The sequence below is a fragment of the Brassica rapa genome, chromosome A01 (genome assembly GCF_000309985.2).
Source record: "Brassica rapa cultivar Chiifu-401-42 chromosome A01, CAAS_Brap_v3.01, whole genome shotgun sequence".
Lineage (NCBI taxonomy): Eukaryota > Viridiplantae > Streptophyta > Magnoliopsida > Brassicales > Brassicaceae > Brassica > Brassica rapa.
Genome location: NC_024795.2, coordinates 10124521 through 10143738, shown reverse-complemented (window position 1 = coordinate 10143738; position 19218 = coordinate 10124521). Strand labels below are relative to the sequence as shown.

At 35.2% G+C, this 19218-nt stretch overlaps 5 protein-coding genes and 1 long non-coding RNA gene across 8 annotated transcripts; 4 read left to right on the top strand and 2 right to left on the bottom strand.

The window, feature by feature from the left end:
• Positions 1-273: 273 nt before the first annotated feature.
• Positions 274-2288, top strand: LOC103868047. The gene has a single exon (XM_009146143.3). The coding sequence runs from the start codon at positions 1119-1121 to the stop codon at positions 1926-1928; it is 810 nt and encodes a 269-aa protein (XP_009144391.1). The 5' UTR covers positions 274-1118; the 3' UTR covers positions 1929-2288.
• A 2207-nt stretch (positions 2289-4495) lies between these two features.
• On the top strand, positions 4496-9928 carry LOC103868032 (mannan endo-1,4-beta-mannosidase 5). 2 transcript variants are annotated; one of them, XM_009146131.3, is made up of 5 exons: positions 4877-8532; positions 8648-8845; positions 8929-9051; positions 9148-9359; positions 9429-9928. In XM_009146131.3, the coding sequence occupies exons 1-5, from the start codon at positions 8173-8175 to the stop codon at positions 9829-9831; spliced, it is 1296 nt and encodes a 431-aa protein (XP_009144379.1). In that variant the 5' UTR covers positions 4877-8172; the 3' UTR covers positions 9832-9928. The 2 variants fall into 2 exon arrangements, with proteins under 2 accessions (XP_009144375.1, XP_009144379.1); XM_009146127.3 differs by having other exon boundaries at positions 4496-8532; positions 8929-9359.
• On the bottom strand, positions 9904-11497 carry LOC103868021. Its single transcript, XM_009146115.3, has one exon. It carries the CDS (start codon positions 10537-10539, stop codon positions 10012-10014), a length of 528 nt encoding a protein of 175 aa, XP_009144363.1. The 5' UTR covers positions 10540-11497; the 3' UTR covers positions 9904-10011.
• Positions 11498-11975: 478 nt separating this feature from the next.
• Positions 11976-14152, bottom strand: LOC103868012 (basic salivary proline-rich protein 1). The gene is made up of 2 exons (XM_018654446.2): positions 13769-14152; positions 11976-13615 (listed from the first exon to the last, which is right to left on the bottom strand). The coding sequence occupies exons 1-2, from the start codon at positions 13907-13909 to the stop codon at positions 12326-12328; spliced, it is 1431 nt and encodes a 476-aa protein (XP_018509962.1). The 5' UTR covers positions 13910-14152; the 3' UTR covers positions 11976-12325.
• Positions 14153-14425: 273 nt separating this feature from the next.
• On the top strand, positions 14426-15250 carry LOC117131789. Its single transcript, XR_004455150.1, has 2 exons — positions 14426-14579; positions 14823-15250. It is a non-coding gene; the product is annotated as an uncharacterized LOC117131789 (long non-coding RNA).
• A 430-nt stretch (positions 15251-15680) lies between these two features.
• On the top strand, positions 15681-16653 carry LOC103867996. 2 transcript variants are annotated; one of them, XM_033284351.1, is made up of 3 exons: positions 15681-15892; positions 15985-16161; positions 16360-16653. In XM_033284351.1, exons 2-3 carry the CDS (start codon positions 16039-16041, stop codon positions 16474-16476), a joined length of 240 nt encoding a protein of 79 aa, XP_033140242.1. In that variant the 5' UTR covers positions 15681-15892; positions 15985-16038; the 3' UTR covers positions 16477-16653. The 2 variants fall into 2 exon arrangements, with proteins under 2 accessions (XP_033140242.1, XP_009144342.1); XM_009146094.3 differs by lacking the exon at positions 15681-15892 and having other exon boundaries at positions 15908-16161.
• The last annotated feature ends 2565 nt before the right edge of the window (positions 16654-19218 follow it).

The window sequence follows — 19218 nt, the reverse complement described above, 5'->3', positions numbered from 1 at the left end:
TGCATTGAATGTGTTTAAAATTAGAAATTACTAAAACTATTAAACATCCCACTTTTTTATTTTTATCATTGATTTAAAAAATTTGCTATAAAAAATACAAACGATCAAAAATAATATGAGTATAAAATATTTTTTAACAGATGTCAATATTAAAAATGCACTATATATCTATGTTAATATCATTTAAACTTAATTTTATAACATATAAAATAGAAAAAGTGTTTGTCTGGATTAATAAAATTTATTTAAGTATTTGTACAAATTTAATTATATACGTAATAGTTACTAAATTTTTAATTATTTAATATATTTATTATTTCATAATATATAAAAAATATATAATATTTAAAAATAATTTATATAATACTCATTCCGCGCAAAGCGCGGATCTTAACCTAGTATTTATTATTCTAATGAAAACAATTTGGTTAATCTCAGTTTTTAACTTGGTATCAAAACATTGACTTCAATTCAACTTTCTTGCTTCATTATTCATTTTTCTTGATCTAGATCCATCAACTTAGCTAACCAGAAATCAGCAATCAGCTACTCTCGCATTCATATATTTGTCAAGCAACACATTGTTTGACTTAATTCTATGCATTATACTTATAATAATCACCTAACTCTGAGTTTAAAGAAAGCCACTCGATATAATATCCATATCGCACAGGTGTAAACATAATCCGAAGAAGTCTGTTAATTTCCATATGAATTGTCGAAAAGCTCTGTGTACACGCCTGTTACTCCCCCAGTGCAATGTCCCCATCACCCTACATAAACCATCAAAGTCTCTTGGAGTTAAATAATAGTCTTGTTATCGTGCTGTCCACATTTATTGGATATGATGAACTTATCGGTTAAAGATGTTATTAGTCTTGAAAAGTCTATAAATATTCATATCTTTGGGTTTTTTTTTCTTATGTTTCTTTGAAAGTAACACATCGCACAGTTATTCGTTAACTTGTAAAGCATCATAGTATTAATTCTGAGGTCACGTCAATGCCCTAATAGGCGAATAGTAACAACTAGTTACAAATTTTTAAAAAATATATAGATCAGTAAGAAACGGTGCGTTGTGGGGAGATGAGCCAAAAGCAAATAGAGAGGAAATAAAAATGGAAACTGAGCCCTCCAACTGTCAGTTTGAAGGAAAAGGCAAAGACTTTAACTTGACCGCTAAGAAAAGACACGTGAAAAACACTGCCCAGTCTCTGAGGTCACCAGTAAGAGCGTGTGTTTCACGCGACATCAGATTCGACTGGCCTCAAGTAGAAACTAAAGAACGAACGTACGGCCACTTTCCTTTTCTCACAATTCTTCACCGCAAAACTCACACCCAAAAAAAGGAATCAGAAGAAGAAAGAACATTAGACAGAGAGAGCATATATACTACTACCACAAGTGTTACCAGCAGACAGAACAGGATCATAGTCAGATCTGGTGTTTTAATGGCGGACAATGAAGAACAGGAGAGGACGACCTCGTACAAGCTGTTTTTGAAAGTAATAAGCAAGAGAAGAACATGGGTCTGTCTCTTTCTTGTTGTCTACGCGATCCTCCTGTCTTCTTCTTGGAACTCGCTGAACTCGATTGTAGATTGGTACGGAGAGAACCATCAGACGTCGTCTGGATGGCCGGCGGTTTACGCTTCGGTGCTTCTTGGGGTTGTGTTCGGAGTTCTATCGATGTCGGCGGCGCTGTTCATAGCTGTGCCGGCGATCGTGGTGATATGGATATCAGTGGTGGTATCGATGGCGTTCGCTGGAAAATCGAGGAGGAGAGTCGTGGTGGAAGGGAGGAAAGTGACGAAAGAGATCGCTGGGTTTGTGTTTAGGGTTCTGCTCAAAGAAGGAAACGTTGTGGCTCTTCTTTGCGCTCTTCTTGCTTACTTCGTCTTCTTTAATTCTTACTCTATCTCTTCTTGATTCAGTTTAGCCACTTTGTCACTAAAAATAACATTTTCAGCTAGTTATCATCAGAATCTTTCCTCAGTAATTTTCTTTGGTTTAACAAGATTTTTGTGTTCTTAAATCTGAAGATCGATCTTCTTTGTTGGATAGTTCTGACGTCAGATCGAATGCTTCCACGTCATGATACCAAGTTACCAACACGTGAAGTAATGAATGACTTTTCTTTTACTATTATTTCTTCTTCTTCTTTCGGTCTGTCTCTTTGTCGGTCTCTCTGTCTCTGTCACGTAAAAATGCTTTTGAACCACAATTGGAGTTTAGAGCCCAGTGGGCTTAATATTTACCGTGAATAGCGGCGGGTATATATATTTTTTAGAAATTTAATTTTCATATTTTTGTTTTTATTTGTAATCATATTTGTGTTTTTAGATCATATTTATGTATAAATCTTAACCAATATCTATTTTATAAAATAATATCAATTTAAAAATTGATCCGACATACGCTCAGATCTTTGAAGTCATATATGCTCGTATGCCCGATTCTTTATAATCATATTTGTATATTGTAGATTTTGATATGCACTTTTAAAGTGTAGATCTATTTCTTAAACAAATCAAACTTATTTGATATACATTTGTGTTTTTGATTATTATTTACATTTAAATGTTACAAAAAAGCATTATAATTGTGTCGATTATAATATGTTTAACATTTTAATAGAAGTACTTTTGATGATGAAATATGTAATTGGGTTTTAATAAAATCAGGATATTTTTTTATTTTTAGCAATTTGAATTATTAACGTAATTAATAATATCCGTACTCGAAAACCTATGTGGCATCTACCCATAAGACTAGGTCCCGGATCCAATTAAATACGATCTATATACTCAAAAATATTTATTTATTGTATAACCTAAATTTTGCTAAATTTAATTTTTAATATAATTTTAATATCATTTTAATATCATTTCACGATATTTTCATATTTGATTATAATCCACGATAAAAATGGTAAATTGAATGATTTGCATATAATTTAGCTCATATTTTGGATTAAATTATAAAATTTATTTTTAAAAACTCCATAAAATCTGGTTTAAACAAAAAAAAATTCATTGATCCGTGATTCAGTAATGGTTGACTCGGAAAATCCTAGATAAATCTAGTGGTCACCTATATGAAAATATTATAAAGTTAGTAATTTTAGTAGTGTAGTGTGATTTAGGCGGATTTGAACGCTACCAGCAAATTTATAGATTTGAAATGTTGTTATACATACGTAGACATGTTCTCTATTTTTAACAAATAGTAACAATGTCAAATAGGTATGGACCGTGGCCCGTATTTTAGCTAAAGGATAAAAACAATATTTCAAAAAATAATATATTTGTATTTCTGGTCCTGAAAAAATAATTTGTGGATTAAATAGTTTAGTTACATCAATAAAGAAAAAATAGTAGAAGGTAATGGGTCCCGCCGGTTACAGGGAAATTGATAACCTCGTCTGTTTCCTGTAAAAAAGTTAGGTAACTGTCATGCTTTTTATACGTGGTGTGTATATGTGATGGTTACATACGGGTTGAAATTATAATTGGATTCTACTTTTATCAATTGGTCACACTGCTGTTTTAATAGAATAGATGGAAAACATGGTTGGTAAATGAAAACATAGATATTTGGTTGGGCTAATCTTGTTTACAAATGATAATCTCTTAGATTTTTTCAAATCCAGATAATGTCGTGGTTTAATAATTGATACTCCCTCCGTTTAAGTCGTTTTAGAATTGTATACATACACTAAAAAAATCAATGGTTTTTTTATATTTTGTAAACAAAAACATCATTAATTATTTACCTAACCACAAATCAACCAATAATTAAAAAGAAGGTATATTGGGGATGATTGAAAGGAGCTGTAACTTTATATTTTTGCTTTAAAAATAAAACTGTATTTTTTTTTGTTGATGTTGTAGATAATTTTGCTGTAGAATTTTAGCTGTTGGTTTAAAAAGATTCAATGGCTTGCATATAAATTTTCCAAAGCAAAAAATAAATACTCAAGATTTATGGCTTCCCACAGCTAAAAATAAATAAAAATGAAAGAAAAATATGTAGCTTTAAAAAAACTTTACAAAGCATAATTGGCAAAATTTTGGGGTGTAGAAATAATTTATGTTGTAGAGAGATCTTACAGCACTTCTAAAGCACTTGCCAATCAACCCCATTATCATTGGTCATTTAACATTAAGTGTTAATAAATTTTACATAGAAAACTGAAAACGTTATATAATTTGGAACATAAAAATTCATCTAAAACGACTTATATGGAGGGAGTATATTTTAAATTTAGATGAGAGCCCAAATGCTAGGCTTTGGTATATATGGTTCTCTAATAGCACTAGACTAGGTATTTTGTGCGCAGTCATAACATTTCAGAAGCAAAATCAAATATATATATATATATATATATAAACACAATATATATATATATATATATATATATAAGAATTATCATGTTGTACAATATTATTTCCAGATAACAACAAAGTTATCTTCTATATATAAGAATTATCATGTTTTTACAATATTATTTCCAGATAACAACAGAGTTATCTTATTTTTTGAAAAATATGTTTTTATTTTTGACAATTTTATTATATTAATTTATAATCATTATCTAGGATAACATATAAATCTAAAATTATTAATATAAATTTGTTTTTAATTATATCAGAAGTTACATATAAACTTTTCATTAAAAAAGAGAAATTTTATGTTTACCACTTTCGTGGTACCATTTTTCATCTTTACCACCACTAAACGGACATTTTCAAAAATAAATTCTTTATTAAATGACAAAAGACTCTTATACCCTTGTTATCTATATATATAATAAATTATTATTTAAATAAATAAAAATTAAAAAAAAATTATGTTTTTGAATTATATTTTTTTAAATTCTAATTTTTTTATAATTTTTTTTTATGTTTTTGAATATCATTGAGTTTAACCACTCTAATTTTTAACATGAGAATTTCGTTTCAAAAAATCATTTCGCAAATAATAGTATAGGTAATTATAAAATCTGATATTAATATATTAAGAGCACTCCAAAAAAGGCTTTTGACAAGTCTCTAATAATTAAAAATAAAGAAAAAATTAGTAATTATAATAAAAGGTAAGCAAAGGTTCTCATTTAATGAACTTTCAGAATTTTACTATAACTTTTTTGCCACGTGTCAACATTTAGCTATTTTAATCATTTAACATAATTCTAAAATTAATTAGGCATGGGCATTCGGATAACCGGTTCGGATCCGGGTCAAATTTTTTGGATTTCAGATATTTCAGAACTAGAGAAATTGGTACCGATCGGATAATTTAAAATTCCTGTTCGGATACAGTTCGGTACATGTCGGATCCGGTTACATCCGAAATAACCAAAAAAATTAATGGATTTGGTCCGGCTCTCAGTATATACCAAACCATTTAATCCGATAGAACCGAATATAATCCAAAAGAATCGAAGATATTCTAAATATCCGAAAAAAAACATAAACAAGATAACTAAAATTACAATACAATAACATAACATAACCATTTTAATATAACCAAAGAAAAGTTTAATCTCCAAAATGAAAACAAACATAATAGATTACTAGGGTTATCTTAATTAAGGTTTAATTCGGATTTTTTGGATGACCCATACGGATCTCGGATATTACCCGTATCCGACCCGGTACCCGACCAAATTTTAAACTTTATCCAACCGGGTATTTTTCTGTATCCAACTCCGATATGAAACCTGATTTTTCGGGTAAATACTGGTTCAGATCTTCGGACCCGGAGAATATGTCCATGCCTAAAATCAATTGTCTCATTAATATTTGTTAAACTAAAACTTTTTCTTTTGTGAGAACCTTATTTTGGGTATTAGACCGTTGAGCCTGCTCTAAGATGTCTAATATTCTTAATTAGTTTTATAATATGATTGTAGCCTATACATTATGAAATAGATTGATTTTGATGACAAAATAAGAAGATAAACTGTGTTTGAAAGAGGAAGTGAATGTGAGTAGGTATGGTCAAACTGATGTTGTTGGGTAAAACCTATAAAGGTGTTGAGTAAGATGAATCTCGCCCCTTTCACACATTCTTCATCATGCATCATTAATAATAGAGGTGAGAAAGAAGGTGCTCAATCTCAGTCAATGCATTGTCTATAAGATAATTCAAAGATATTATTATGCATGTTTGACAAACATGTTTCCATACTCATGATCCAATGTAGATTTAGAGTTCTCACACACCATTTATAGTATAACTTTAATTGCATTTCATATTGTCTTTTAACTTTTATTTGGTCTCATTGGTTGGTGGTGTACATCATGGTTTCAAAAGGATAATTGGTCTGTCTGAGTGTTTTTCTTGTTACACTTACAATGACTGCTTTTGGATCCTTTTTTCTTTAAATTAATTTTAATTGCAAGATCTTAGATGGCTAATAATAAACTTTACACTTCGATTACTTACCTTTTACATCCTCACAAATTTTTCAGGTGTCAAGAAAAGCATTACCGGCAAAATAAGAAAAAGGGTCACCGACAACATTTAAGTATAGTAGTTCTGTCTTGGAGTGCTAGATAGTACTAAGGTGTCGGCAGAAAAGGAGTATTACCTAAGATTCTAGCTGATTTCTGTTTTTAAACTTTAAACTTTGAAAATTTTAAATAGTCAAGAAAACATAAGAAAAATACAAAGGCGGAGACGATTGTGATGAACATGTTCAGACAATTAATATATATTTGTTGCTAAACTACAATGATGATAAAAACGATATTACCACAAATGTAACTGTCACGCCTATCTGTGTTATTTTAATTCAATCATAACAACGTGGACAACACCAAGCTGTTTCTTAACATTTTCAACTAATAACTTAGATGTAAAATGTACTTATTTTATGCATTATGCAGAACTAACTAATTTGATTTTTGAAGTAAGGGAATTATCTTGGAAAGGATCTAATCTCAAACGTGAAAGTGAAAGGTTATATTCATGTGGGGGTTCACAATTCATAATTATTTATAACATGATTGAACAAAGAACATTTCTCAAATGTCTTATTTCAGTGACACTCCAACGCATGTGGCTCTTCTTTCTTTATTGTTCTTTTTTTTTTTTTTTTGACGTCTTTCTTTATTGTTCTTAAAGATACAAATGTTTATCTTTTTCATATATGTTTCGAATTATATACATATATCATGATTTATATGGGAAAATAAAGTTATTTTAACGCTGAATTATAATAAAAATTTATATGGATGTTTAGAAATTATTTTTAATATGTTTAACGAAGAAAAATAAATGATGAAACACTAAATAAAATTTTCATAATTGCTATAATTAATGATTACATGTGATATTATATGGATTGTTTGACAATTAATATTAACTGGTTTTAGGATTGTTTCTTCTAGACTTGATTATAATAAATAAAATTTAAAAATTATTAACCAATCAAATTTTAGTACTTTTTAAAAAAAATTACCTATGACACATAAACAAAAGTTATTTAAATAGACTTTTAATCTAATATTTTCTCCGTTTCAAAAATATACATGTTATAGAAAAAAAAATTGTTTCAAAAAATATATTTTTATATTTTCAATGTATTTTTTAATTAATAATAATAAAATGTAAATTTCAAAAATATTAATTGTATTTTTTAAAACATTATTGGTTTAAAGATATATGAAATGTAAAATTACAAAAGTTATACATTAATAACTAAATTTTATTATATTTTATTAATAAGTATGAAAATTATAAAATATGTATTATTTTGAAATGGATAGAGTATACAGCATCATCCTATCATTAAACTTATTTAAATGTTTATGTTTTTATCTATAACTTCAAATTAAAATTCAATTATCTCCTGGCTTCGGCTTTGGGATTACATATAATACAATTTTGTGTACAGTGAAACAAATCTAAATACAGAAAATATAGATCTGTCTTAGTGGGTATACAATTTTTCAATCAAGCTCACATTTTTCTAATGGGAGCGCTTTTCAAATCTTGTTATTTTGGTATAAAGAGATAATTTTCCATTTGGGTTTCATAAGTTTGGATTCATTTGAGTGACCATTCATTCACCGAAGCGAAAGGACAAAACTTTTCCTAATTCTGGGTTCTATTCTACCGACAAGAGCTGACTTCGTCAATCCTGAGTTGAAGTTTGTCAAGCATGGTTCCGGCAAGGAACGGGTCAGCGATACCAGTTCTTGGGTTCTTGATATGTGCAGCCTTCATCTACCTCTCGTTCAGGGACTTGTGGCTGAATCACAAGTGGAGAACGGAGATAGGGTTTGTGAAACGGAACGGAACTCAGTTCGTGGTGGACGGTAAGGCTCTGTATGTGAATGGGTGGAACTCGTATTGGTTCATGGACCATGCGGTTAATGAACACAGTAGATACCTTGTGAGTGAAATGCTCGAAACTGGAGCCAAGATGGGTCTCACTGTTTGTAGAACTTGGGCTTTTAATGACGGTGGATACAACGCTCTTCAGATCTCTCCTGGCAGATTCGATGAGCGAGTCTTCAAGGTACATTTCAAGATTGTGTCACAAATGATAGCTTTAGAATTAATCCAATTCTGAGATGGTTTGTCTATGATGGATGATTCTTGTTTAACTTGGAAGTTGTATAATGTTTGTTCAGGCCTTGGATCATGTGATTGCAGAGGCGAAGAAGCATGATGTTAGGTTGCTTCTTTGCTTAGTGAACAACTTGCAGGCGTACGGAGGGAAGTCACAGTATGTGCAATGGGCATGGCAAGAAGGAGTTGGTCTCAGCTCCTCTAATGATTCCTTCTTCTTTGACCCTTCTATCCGCAAATACTTCAAGAACTATCTCACGGTACTAACTGTTTGTGTGTGTGTGTGTGTGTGTTAATCATCACTTCTCACTGAGTCACAGATTCTATTTTCTTGATTTTGCAGGCTCTGCTGACTCGCAAGAACTCAGTAACTGGAATAGAGTACAGAAACGACCCGACGATTTTCGCTTGGGAGTTGATAAACGAGCCTAGATGCACCTCTGATGTCTCTGGCGACACTCTCCAAGTCAGTCCTGCATTTTCTCACTTATTAGTTATCACTTTCAGATTGTTTACTATTCAACAAAAGTATCAATATGGTGTTGTTCTTGTGGGATCACAGGACTGGATAGACGAAATGACAAGCTTCATAAAATCAATTGATGACAAGCATCTCCTCACTGTTGGTCTTGAAGGCTTCTACGGTCCCAATAGCCCGAAACGGCTGACAGTTAATCCAGAAATGTGGCCCTCTGAGCTTGGAACAGACTTTGTTCGAAACTCAAACTCCTCAAACATAGACTTCGCGTCTGTTCACATCTACCCTGATCACTGGTAAGTCCGTTGTAACATTTGCTTCCCAAGAGCTCCTGAAAGGCTGAAACTTTAGACATACTTCCCCAGGTTTCATAATCAAACCTTTGAAGATAAGCTAAAGTTCGTGGTGCAATGGATGCAATCTCACATCGAAGACGGGATGAAAGAGCTCAAGAAGCCAGTCCTGTTCACGGAGTTTGGGCTCTCGAACCTGAACAAAGACTACGAGCCATCGCAGAGAGAACGTTTCTACAGAACCATCTTCGACGTGGTGTACAAATCAGCAAAGAGAAGGAAGGCAGGGGCGGGGACGCTGGTGTGGCAGCTGTTCATGGAAGGCATGGAAGGTTTCAACGACGAGTTTGGGATTGTTCCACACGAACAAGACCCCATGTATAGGTTAATGGTCGAACAATCTTGCAGGTTGGGTAAAGTCACAGGACGTCGTGAGGAACATAAGTTGAGAAAACTGTGTTCCCACAAACATTGAGAGAATCATATGTACACTGAGTTGTTTTTTTGTATACAGTGAGATCTGATTCTAATTTTAATCCAACTCTTATAATAAAAATTTACTTTCATAGAGTGATTCATATTTATAAGAACATAAGAAATCCAAATAGTACTAACAGATCATGAACTACGCTAGAGAAACTAACTTGAACAACGCTTAGCTTAATCTTGGAGACGACCTCGTTGAGCTTGACTCAGTCTTCTTCTTCTTATCCTTCACGATGGACTTTGATTCAACCGGTTTCTTAATGGCTTTGGAGTCACTCTCTCCAGCGACTCTATCGAAATCATCAGAGAGCTTTCTCCTGATGCTAGCCAAACAGATCTCTTCTTCTTCTTCATCGTTGAGATCTATGTACCTCCTTCGTTTAACCGCAACAGGAGCTGCGGGAGGAGAATCGAAACCAGATCTCTTCTCCAACGGACTGGATTTCTCGAGCTGAGCGCGTAGCTTGTCGACGTTTCCTTCGATTCGGCCCTGGAGACGGAGGCGCGTGAAGTTGAGACCGCCCATGGACCAGTGAGCTTCTCTGGCCCACGAGAGAAGAGGATCGAGCACAGAGAGCGGCGGATCGACGCGGTGAGAGTTGAACTTAGGGTTATCGAAGAAACGAGGACGGGGAAGACCGTTTCCGTAGAACTCCACGGGCCTAATGGCGGAGTTTTTCTTCACCGGCGTCATCATTGTGTAATCGAGGAAGGAGAAAGAGAGATTATAGATGGAGTGATGAGGATTGGAGGATTATTAGAGGATGAGTTATATGGGCGGAGAATCATGGCTAGGCGGTTAAGGTTTATTTGGCGCGAGACTCTTCCCCGCTCCTTCAAATTAATTTTATTTGGCGCCTCCTTTGATTTTGCTTCCGCGCAATTTTAATTTGGTTTTGTGTATTTTGGCCCAAGATCCAAGATATGAGCTAACGCAACAGGTGATGTTTTAATTTAATAAAAACTATAAAATAATAATTCATTTTATTATAGTTTTACGATTTTTTTTAGATATGTTGTTTGAGATTTATTTTATAATTAAAACTCATTTTTACACATAAGTTCAAGTTAATATTTCTATTTTATAATCATGGTGCATAGATGATATGTTATAAACTTTGTACTTAGGATTAGAGAAAATACTATACCTAAACGTTTAAACTGAACACAACCCGAAATAAGAAACTGAATGAAAAGTGAAAAGAAATGAAAGTCAAATACATCAATCGAGTCAATGACAACATTATATATGTTCTTATGTACTAATTTAATGTTTTATTAAATAAGTTTTTAAAATTTTCTTTTGTTAGGATTTTTTTAAAAAGGAAAACATTCTATTTTATAAATCTTCTTTTTATTTACAATTAAAAAAGTAATATTAAATATTCTTTTACCATTTTTTTTAAGATTTTAGAAAATGAAAGTTACTGTCATATAACCTATTACAACTATTTTCTCTTTAGAATTTCAGAAAAAATAAATTGCTATCAAATAATTACTTTTAGTTATTAATAAATAATTTGAAAATCACTATTTTTACAATTCGTATCAATACTAATTTTACACAACTTTTTTTAATTAAATAATTTTTAGTATCATGTTCATCATCAAATACTCTCTTAAAAATATTATCAAATAATATTTTTCAATTCTCCTTTGGTTATGACTTAAAAATATGATACAAAATTTTTTTCTTTAGGATTTATTTTTATAAAAAAGGAAAACAACTATCAAATATTCTTTTACAATTTTTTTTAGGATTTTAGAAAAGGAAATTAATAATCTTTTACAATTATATTTTGTCTAGGTTTTAAAAAAATAAAATTTATATCAAATAATTATTTTTGGTTAATATTAACTATTTTTAAAAGTTGCGAGTTAATAAAAAAAAATTTTGTTAATATTTTAGTATATATTTTTAATTATGAGAAAGATTAATACATGTCACAATCTTAAAATATATAACTGTCATGTGTTGCGATCATGTTAATTAGCAACTTTGAAAAACCAAGTTTTATATAATAAGATATATAATGTGTGTGTTCTTCATTATATTCATGAATGTTACTGCTTTATTTTCGGATATATTTTTGGTACTAATTTTTCAAATAAGAGTAGAGATATCAAATGATAAGTAGACATATAATTTCGCTTTGAATTATTATTTAAAATTAAGGAGCTTTCCGTTCAGGTATTTTCTATACACAAGGTTCCATATAAAAGCAGGCGATCCAACACAAAGCTGAAGCAGACAAAGACAAACTCCCTCCATACACACAAAGAAAAGCAACTCAAAATCAGAGATTGGGCTCAAGAGTAACACTCAAATGATAGGGAGGGCATCGAGGAGTAATACACAACAGACCCAAATCTAATGGGACCCAATAAAACCAGGGCCTATAACGCAAGAGATGTGAGCCTTGGTAAAGGGAGGAAGCGGTTTTTATTGTGGAACATACACAAGTAAAGGAGCCACCGTGGCTTCACCACCCTCTGGGAGGCCCACCTGAGGACTGCGCGCTCAATCTGTCAAGGAGGGCGTTGAAGTCTATAGGTTGGCCACTCTCCTCCATCCTCTGGATCACGGCCATCACGTGGTCTCCTCTGAAACCCATGCTCACTAGCTTCTCTATCAGTTCACCGTATTTTGATCTTGACACAGGAGGTGGTGTCCCAGTGTTTCCACCACCTGCCTGGTGCTGCTGAGGAGCGTACCCACCACCTTGTGGACCTTGCATGTAATGGGCATGCTGCTGCTGATGTGGCTGAGGTGGTGGGTATTGCATCCGACCACTTTCATACATGGCATTGGCATACCCCGGAGGAGGAGGAGGCCCTGCGGGTAGATAGCCATCGCCTGTCTGGGGGTTATAAGACATCTTTGTCTGCTGCGGAGCCTGTGGTGGTGGTGCACCATATCCGTAAGCTTGCATCGACTGTTGAGGAGGTCCAGGGTATGGTGATTGCATCTGCATGCTGCTTGGCAACGGTTCTACGGGAGACTGGTTGCTTGGTGGCGCAAGCGAGTATGTTGGGTAGGCTCCACTGGACTGTGGCCTGGCCTGTGGCTGAGGAGGCCAGTTTTGCTGGTACTGCGGGAATGACTGAGGTTGAGCTGAGCTTGGGTGAGATGGAGCAGGAGGTGGGGGCATGAACTGAGCCTGCGCTGGTGGCGCAGGAACGGGCGCTGGTGCAGGTGTGTTTTGAAGCTGTGAAGTAGGAGGCATGTAATACTGCTGCTGATGCTGATGCTGTGGCTGTGGCTGTGGTGCTAGTTGGTGAGGCAAAGCAAGTGCAAGCTGTTTGTTGTGTGCATCTGAGGTGTTCTCAATCTTCTTAGGCTCTGGAACAGGAGTGGCAACCCGCTCCTCACCATGTGAAGAGGAAGAAGAATCTTTCTGCACAAGTTGAAGCCTCGCAAGCTCTTTCTGCGTATCAAATAACTCTTGTTTGTCTCTAAGAATCTGGACAGACCTATGCACCTCTTGAAGATGTTTGTCCATGGATCTAAGCTTGACATCAGCCTCCTCGTTATCACGAGACAACTCCGACCTCATCTCGCCAATAGTCTTATCAAGGTTGTAGCAGTAGAGCTCAAGCTGGGACAAGCGAGAGCTGATGCCTTCAAGAAAGCGCATCACGTTGTCAGAATACTTCTTCATGGTCCTTTCAACAGTTGCATTAATAATGTCTTGGCTCAAAGAGTCATCTGGTGGAGTGTAAGAGCTTGTAGGGAAAACAGAAGACCTCGCCATCCTGGTCTTGTGAAACTCCTGCAGAGGCCAAAAACGAAAAAGAAAAGAGCAGCTCTGTATCATATGATCAAGTAAATGATATTTTATTTCTATTTAACACCTTAACAATTATAAACTTAAAAAAATCGAATCCCAAAAAAAATCAACAATCGTTTGCAAAGGCGACGCTACCTTGTTGGCAGCGATGGCAGGATCGGAGTTGGGACCATTAGAGGAGTCCTCCTGGTTGGCAAAGTCGTCGTAAGAGCAGAGGATATCATCGGACCCGAAATCGAAGCCTTTCGATCCCGAGTTGACCCGATCCGACGCCATCGATCCCAACGCTGATATCGATTTTCTGATTTTAAGAATCAAAAAGGGGAAAACGCTTGGATTAGTCTTGGGAGTAAAGCAAAGCTTGGTGTTCTCGTTTTTCTTCAAAGCTTCGAGAATATGCAAAAGCAGGAGGAAAACGTTTTCTATCTTTTTCTTTCAATGGAGGTTTTGATTAATTTGTGATAAGGACGAAGCGAGAAGGAAACAGCCAAACCGACTTCTTTTTTCCTTCTTTATTAATATTTTATATCTACATCCCCGTATATATTGATTACTTTTGTTTTGCCCCGTTTGTTTCTGTTTGTCAATTTATAACCTTTGAATTTTCTTACGACCTTGTTATCTAGTTACTCCAGAATAAATTTTGAGGTTGATTTTGTAACACGTCGAGGGACGGAAACTCCGACACGAGTACAAAGTTTTTGGTCCCTTTAGAAATAGTGCATCATGTGTGGTTATTGTGTACTTTGGTGTGCCTCTGGTCATAAAACTGAAAGTGAATGCTCTATGATCATCACTTGATCAGTAATGTCTATGTGAAGGAAACAAGCTTCGCGACATTGATAAATTTTCTTCCTTGATTTGTTTCTAAAGATGCTTCTCTAATCTGCGACCAGGTCTACACTCGAAGTAAAATTGTTGGACTTGGAGAGGAGATTTGATCTTGGTATTTTGTAGTCTAGCCATCGTATTGCTCTTTTACTGCTGGTGGTTCTCTTATATTTATCTTTGATTTCTACTCAAAAATCTGAAACTTGTTTGGAGTTATGATTAGTATTAAACCGCTTCTCGAGATTGCCCTGTTGTGTTATTGTCTATTGACAAGGACTCCAACATATAACACACTGACTTGCTTCGGATTCTTCTCTTCAGCTCTTTGTAATAACCTATTGCTTTCAAACTCTTGCAGACATTCCACAATCACTTTTGGTGGTAAAATGATTCACGTTCTTGATTTTAGATGTGATCAGTGATTCACATCAAGATACGGATGTGGATGACCTAATCAATTTTGGCCGGTGAAAAAGTGAAGATATGTGGACTAGCTAGACACGATTATGACTTTGGCAATATCATATTGCGCAAAGGATAAAGCCCTTCAAAAGGTGATTAAATTATCATAAAACCCATAAAGAAACTAGCCGCAAAGTTTCTGCTTTGATTTGTATCCATACATCCTAATTAAAAAGCTTCAATAATAAAACATTAGTTAAGCGGTTTCTATATGTCACCATAAGATGCTTTAGGTGAACGATTATATCATTTGACCAAGTTTAGTAAATTATTCTACCTAACTAGGAATACTTTGTTTAGAAAAGAAAAATAATCGAACATAATTTGAGTAAAAATTTCACGAGGTTATAATGTCTTATCAAAGAATAAATGTGGCACCATTAAATTTGACGTAGAAAAATCTCACCAGAAAACCATATGGATTTGGATTTGTTAAGCTCTTCTTTGCCACAAGTCAGTCTGCATCCACTTGTTCAAATCAATGCCATTCTCTCCCCGCCATTAGACCTTATCTTATGACATTTATCCACACATAAAAACCTTATCTTATCAGCATAAAAGAAGAGTATAATCAGTGTAATAAAGAAGCTGACTTCGTATTACATTCTGAAAAACACCAACTCAACAATGGCAGCAATGTCCTGGACACGTGGGTGGCTTAATAACCAATGATGGACCCATGTTCGTTTATAAGATCAACCAATCATGTAGCTCTTTGTGTGGTTCTAACTTCGAGGTCTAAAGTCCATTACTTTTTTGTTATTTTTGACTATATTAACCCTCCTCTCCTCCCATTCTTGTCCAATTAAAACTCTTCTAGAAGATAAATAGATAATCAATTTGCAAATCACACGAGAATACCCATCTCTATCAAAACAAATCATCTCTAACTGTGTCTGACACACAAGTTTAACATGCTTAAGGCATTTTAAAGAAGGGGCAAAAAGGGAATATAATAGATAAATGGTCAAATAGCATAGTTTAACTTTTCCCGTTGCGTATATAAACCGTCCATTATCGGAAGTTAACATGTTCTCTTCATCTGCCAACGGTTACAGATTTATTTAGTTTATTAAAGGAGAGTAGAAGAAAACGAACTTGAAGCGTGAGAAATGAAGAAATCTGGAATTCTTGCAGCCTCTATCTCTGCAGTCGCTTCCGCCACGGCCATCTCCGCCGCGTCTACCAACACCTCCCTATCATTCTCTTTGCCGGAAACCAATCTTTCCCGCCAGGTAAAAAAAACCTTTTTTTATGGGTTTAACCATAGCGTTAAGTACCTCTGTTTTTGCTTGCTTGTCTTTAAGTACTCACTCACTCGAGCTTTTTGCTGAATATAAAAGACTTGCCATAAATAGGTTGTGTTTTCATTGGTTCGGATGTGTAAGGGTAACTAATTGTAATATTATAATTACTTGGATGGTTTTCATTAGGATTCAAAAGAAAAACAGAGGAAGAAGAAAGGTTCGGAAGATGAAGGAGATGAAAAGTTTGCTCCAAGGTTTGATGGGTTAAGATTCATCGAGACGCTTGTTACTGCTCATCGGTGACCTTTTCCATTATTCTCATTTGTCAGAGTTTGCTATATTTTTTTCTCCAATTGATCAAAAAAACAACAAAAATTACTGATTTAAATGTTTCTTTTTTTTTTCATCTCATTATAGTAACTTTGGGTTAATATGTAACACCCTGGAAAACTTTATACACCACCAAGAGGCATGTTCCTATTTGTTGTTCTTGATAATCATGCCTTCTTATATTAAAGGCCTTGGAGATTAACTCAGCCCATTATTAGTTACCAAAAGTCACACATGTTATGACATCCTAGTTTCATGACTACTAGGTTCTGCAGCATTTCAGATGATACTAGTGTTGTTGATGCTGTTATGATTTTGGTGACATTCAACAATAAGAAGAGCTAAACCGGAGCTGGTTCAATTAGCGTCTTGGTACAAGGTTATAAGAAGGTGATAACCGGGATGGTTATTAGAATCGGCTTATGACTCAAGTGTACCGGTCTTCTTTATATATAGAAGAAGAAAGGAGAAGTCAATTATCGAGTGTCAGCTGATTTGAGCTGAGAGAGAAAAGGTTGTTACAGAATCAGAGAGAGAAAGAAGATCGTTTCTTGAGTGTACTGTTCTTGTATCATCTCTTGATCATCTTCTTTGTAAAGACTCTTGAAGTGATTAGTGAAACCTTTGCTTGTGCCGTCAAGCCCCAGATGTAAAGGATCCACATTGGATCCCGAACTGGGTTACCAAATTCTCTGTGTCTTTCTTTACGATTCTTTAGAGGTCTTATTCTATCGAACGAGCGAGAGAGAGTTAGAGAGATAGCGTTTTGGTAAAAGCGTAACAGAGAACTAGAGCTTGCGATCTGTGAAGTTCGTTAGGAGATTTGATTCATCACAAAGTGGTATCAGAGCACGGTTGAGTGCGATCAGCGATGAAGGATTCGATGGCGAAGATCAAGATTGCGGTTTTCGACGGTCAAGGGGATTTCTCGTTGTGGAAGAAGCGCATGCTGGCGCATCTATCGATCCTCGGCCTCAAGGATGCTTTGACGGAAGCACCGGCGACCTTAGGCTCTGAGGTGACGATGAAGAAAGGCGAGGAGGAGGAAGACTTCAAAGAGCGTATCAAGAATCTCGAAGTCGAGAAGTCGGAGAAAGTTGAGAAGGCGATGAACATGATGATCCTAAATCTTGGAGATCATGTGTTGAGGAAACTTGAGGATTGTACAACTGCAGCATCAATCTGGTCTGCACTTGAAAGGTTGTATAATTCCAAAACTCTTCCTAGTAGAATTCATCTACAGCATAAGTTCTATACATTTAAGATGGTTGAATCTAAATCTATAGATGAGAACATAGATGATTTCTTGAAGTTAGTTTCCGGGTTAAGCAGTGTAAATGTTTCTGTTTCAGAAGAGGTTCAGGGGATCTTGCTGTTGAGCTCTCTACCGTCTCAGTATAATCAACTGAAGGAGACATTGAAGTACGGAAGAGAGACGTTGACAATCGAGGATGTTACAAATGCTGCGAAGTCCAAAGAGATAGAACTGAAGGAAGTGAAAGATTCCAGTCTTTCACAAAGGTCTGGAGAGGCTTATGTCACTCGAGGTAGACCAGAAAGAAGAGAGAGTTCAAGAGGCTGAGGCTTCAACAATAAGTCTCGGTCAAGATCTAAAACGAAGGTCACTTGCTGGTACTGCAAGAAAGAAGGACATATCAAAAAAAACTGTTTCGCCAGAAAGAGAAAGATGGAGAATGAGGAAGATGGAGAAGCAGCGGTGATGGTAGACAAACTACAAGAAGTGGATGCACTCGCTGTTACTGACCAGGATTCAAGAGATAAGTGGGTCATTGACTCAGGGTGTTCGTATCACATGACTTCCAGGAGAGAATGGTTTGTTGAGTTCTCGGAAGTGGCTGGTGGTCAAGTTCTTCTTGCAGATGATAGATCAGTCTCTGTTCAAGGAATTGGGTCTATCAGGATAAATGCAAAAGGAGGCACTGTAAAGAATCTCACAAAGGTCAGGTATGTTCCTAATCTTAAAAGGAACTTGATCTCTGTCAGCTCACTTGATATGCAGGGGTTTAGACAAGAAGGTGGAGAAGGAAAGACGAGCTTCTACAAGAACGGGAAGCTTGCTCTCCAAGGAACTCTGTGCGGGAGTCTCTACCTGCTAGACGGAGATACGTTGGAGCCTTCAGCGTATGCAGCTATATCAAAAGACGACACAGCACTGTGGCACAGCAGGCTAGCTCATACCAGCATCAGAAATCTAAAAGTGCTGGTAGAGAAAGGGATTCTGGATAAACGAAGGATCAGTGACTTAGAGTTCTGCGAGAGCTGCGTCATGGGTAAGAACAAAAGGTTAAGTTTCAACGTCGGTAAGCACAATTCTGATGCGGTTCTAAGGTATGTTCATGCTGATCTGTGGGGTTCTCCTAATGTTCACTTGTCTCTGTCTAGGAAGCAATATTTTCTTTCTATCATAGATGACTATACTAGGAAAGTCTGGGTTTACTTCTTAGCTACTAAGGATGAGGCTTTTAGTAAGTTTAGAGAATGAAAAGGGTTAGTTGAGAATCAGGTGAACAAGAACGTAAAATGCCTTAGGACTGATAATGGATTAGAATTTTGCAATGTTGCGTTTGACAACTTTTGTAAGCAGCATGGCATTGAGAGACACAGGACCTGCGCATATACTCCACAACAAAATGGAGTCGCAGAACGTATGAACAGAACGATCATGGAGAAGGTGAGGTGCTTACTCAACGAATC

Excerpts from the sequence above, each read along its gene's own strand:
- LOC103868047 (XM_009146143.3), top strand. The coding sequence starts at position 1,119 with ATGGAAACTGAGCCCTCCAACTGTCAGTTTGAAGGAAAAGGCAAAGAC.
- LOC103868032 (XM_009146127.3), top strand. The coding sequence starts at position 8,173 with ATGGTTCCGGCAAGGAACGGGTCAGCGATACCAGTTCTTGGGTTCTTG. Across the intron at positions 8,846-8,928 it reads ACTTCAAGAACTATCTCACG|GCTCTGCTGACTCGCAAGAA; the intron begins GTACTAACTGTT and ends TTGATTTTGCAG. Across the intron at positions 9,360-9,428 it reads CACATCTACCCTGATCACTG|GTTTCATAATCAAACCTTTG; the intron begins GTAAGTCCGTTG and ends ATACTTCCCCAG.
- LOC103868021 (XM_009146115.3), bottom strand. The coding sequence starts at position 10,539 with ATGATGACGCCGGTGAAGAAAAACTCCGCCATTAGGCCCGTGGAGTTC.
- LOC103868012 (XM_018654446.2), bottom strand. The coding sequence starts at position 13,909 with ATGGCGTCGGATCGGGTCAACTCGGGATCGAAAGGCTTCGATTTCGGG. Across the intron at positions 13,616-13,768 it reads CTGCCATCGCTGCCAACAAG|GAGTTTCACAAGACCAGGAT; the intron begins GTAGCGTCGCCT and ends TGGCCTCTGCAG.
- LOC103867996 (XM_033284351.1), top strand. The coding sequence starts at position 16,039 with ATGAAGAAATCTGGAATTCTTGCAGCCTCTATCTCTGCAGTCGCTTCC. Across the intron at positions 16,162-16,359 it reads AAACCAATCTTTCCCGCCAG|GATTCAAAAGAAAAACAGAG; the intron begins GTAAAAAAAACC and ends GGTTTTCATTAG.